Source organism: Cebus imitator, unplaced genomic scaffold (genome assembly GCF_001604975.1).
Source record: "Cebus imitator isolate Cc_AM_T3 unplaced genomic scaffold, Cebus_imitator-1.0 Scaffold775, whole genome shotgun sequence".
In the NCBI taxonomy this organism is placed as follows: domain Eukaryota; kingdom Metazoa; phylum Chordata; class Mammalia; order Primates; family Cebidae; genus Cebus; species Cebus imitator.
The window spans coordinates 418,677-420,717 of NW_016108090.1; the positions used below are offsets into that span (position 1 = coordinate 418,677).

Sequence of the window (2,041 nt, forward strand, 5' to 3'; positions counted from 1 at the left end):
ATGTGGCAAAGTCTTTATGCGGTTCTCAGCCCTTTCTACACACAAGAGAATCCATACTGGAGAGAAACCTTTCAAATGTGAAGAATGTGGCAAAGCTTTTAAGCACTCCTCAACCCTTACTACACATAAGATGATTCATACTGGAGAGAAACCCTACAGATGTGAAGAATGTGGCAAAGCCTTCAACACATCCTCACACCTTACTGCACATAAGATAATTCATACTGGAGAGAAACCCTACAAATGTGAAGAATGTGGCAAAGCTTTTAACCATTCTTCATCTCTTACTACACATAAGTTCATTCATGCCGGAGAAAAACCCTACAAATGTGAAGAATGTGACAAAGCTTTTTATCGATTCTCATTCCTTACCAAACATAAGATAATTCATACTGGAGAGAAATTCTACAAATGTGAAGAATGTGGCAAAGGCTTTTACTGGTTTTCAACCCTTACTAAACATAAGAGAATTCATACTGGAGAGAAACCCTACAAATGTGAAGAATGTGGCAAGGCCTTTAATGTGTCTTCAAATCTTACTACACATAAGATGATTCATACTGGAAAGAAACCCTACAAATGTGAAGAATGTGGCAAAGCCTTTAACTACTCCTCAAAACTTACCAAACATAAGATAATTCATACTGGAGAGAAACCTTACAAATGTGAAGAATGTGGCAAAGCTTTTAACCAATCCTCAAACCTTACTACACATAAGATAATTCATACTGGAGAGAAGTCTTACAAATGTGAAGAATGTGGCAAAGCTTTTACCCATTCCTCACACCTTACTTCACACAGGAGAATTCACACTGGAGAGAAACCCTACAAATGTGAAGAATGTGGCAAAGCTTTTAACCAATCCTCAAATCTTAGTAAACATAAGATAATTCATATTGGATAGAAGTCTTACAAATCTGAAGAATGTGATAAAGCCTTTAACCAAACCTCAACTCTTACTAAACATAGGAAAAATTATCCTTGAAGGAAACCCTACAACTGTGAAGAATGTGGAAATTCTCTCAACCAGGGCTCATAACTTACTAAACAAAATAACTCGTAGCAGAGAGAAACTCTACAAATGTAAGAATGTCCTCAACTCTTAAAAAGCATTAAGAAAAATTCTGTATAGAAATCCCATGAGTGTGAAAAACATGGCAAAGCCTTTAAGAACACATAACAGCTGCTATGCTCCAGGGGAGGGGTCCCCATGCCAATGTGCAACTAGATTTTGATCCCCAGGCCTATGCCCAAGTGTCTGTATGCTCTCAGGGCTTGGGACCAGATTCCCAAAAGCAGAGTTTAATAGGGATCTTTTATAAATGTTCAACAAGGGCCTCAGGAGCCATTTATTGAGTTTATCAATTGGTTAACCCAGGCAATTAGAGAGAAATTTGTCACACCCAGGCAGCTATCTTTTTGTTGCAATTGACTTTGGAAATGCTTACGTGGATTGCCAGCAAGCAATGCAGGCAATCAGAGGAAAGGCAGTTACAGCTGGGGAACTTACATGAGCATGTCAGCTGGTCGGAACTGAGACACACAAAGCCAAAATCTTGGCTATGGCATTAGGCCTCCTAAAGTGAAAAGGGAGAGAAATCAAAATAATTTTCTCTGTGGAAAGCCAGAGCATATGAAAAGGAAACTCCCCCATAGTAGAGACCAAGGTAACTCAGGGAAAGAACCCCCTTCTATATGTCACTAAAGTAAGGGGAAACAGTGGGCAAATCAATGCAGGTCAAAATTTGACAAAAATGGAAACCACGTAAGTAACCAGGTGGGAACCTTCATGAGGGACCATCCCTGGGCCCCACTTCAAAGTGAGGCAATGCCAGCAGCTTTCCTTGGTTAGATGGAAACTCCACAGTCCTCTCTGAGGGCAGTCACCACTGGGAGTGCAGGACTGGACTTACTCTGCCCCAACAAATAAGTGCTAAAAGAAGACGACCCGCCGGGCGCGGTGGCTCACGCCTGTAATCCCAGCACTTTGGGAGGCCGAGGCGGGTGGATCACGAGGTCAAGAGATCGAGACCATCCTGGT

General features: G+C 41.4%; 1 protein-coding gene across 1 annotated transcript; it reads left to right on the forward strand.

Moving 5' to 3' along the window:
• The first annotated feature begins 6 nt into the window (after positions 1-6).
• On the forward strand, positions 7-964 carry LOC108297135 (zinc finger protein 714-like). Its single transcript, XM_017519779.2, has one exon. It carries the CDS (start codon positions 17-19, stop codon positions 902-904), a length of 888 nt encoding a protein of 295 aa, XP_017375268.1. The 5' UTR covers positions 7-16; the 3' UTR covers positions 905-964.
• The last annotated feature ends 1,077 nt before the right edge of the window (positions 965-2,041 follow it).

Bases quoted from the DNA above. Each gene is read 5' to 3' on its own strand.
- LOC108297135 (XM_017519779.2), top strand. From the start codon at position 17: ATGCGGTTCTCAGCCCTTTCTACACACAAGAGAATCCATACTGGAGAG.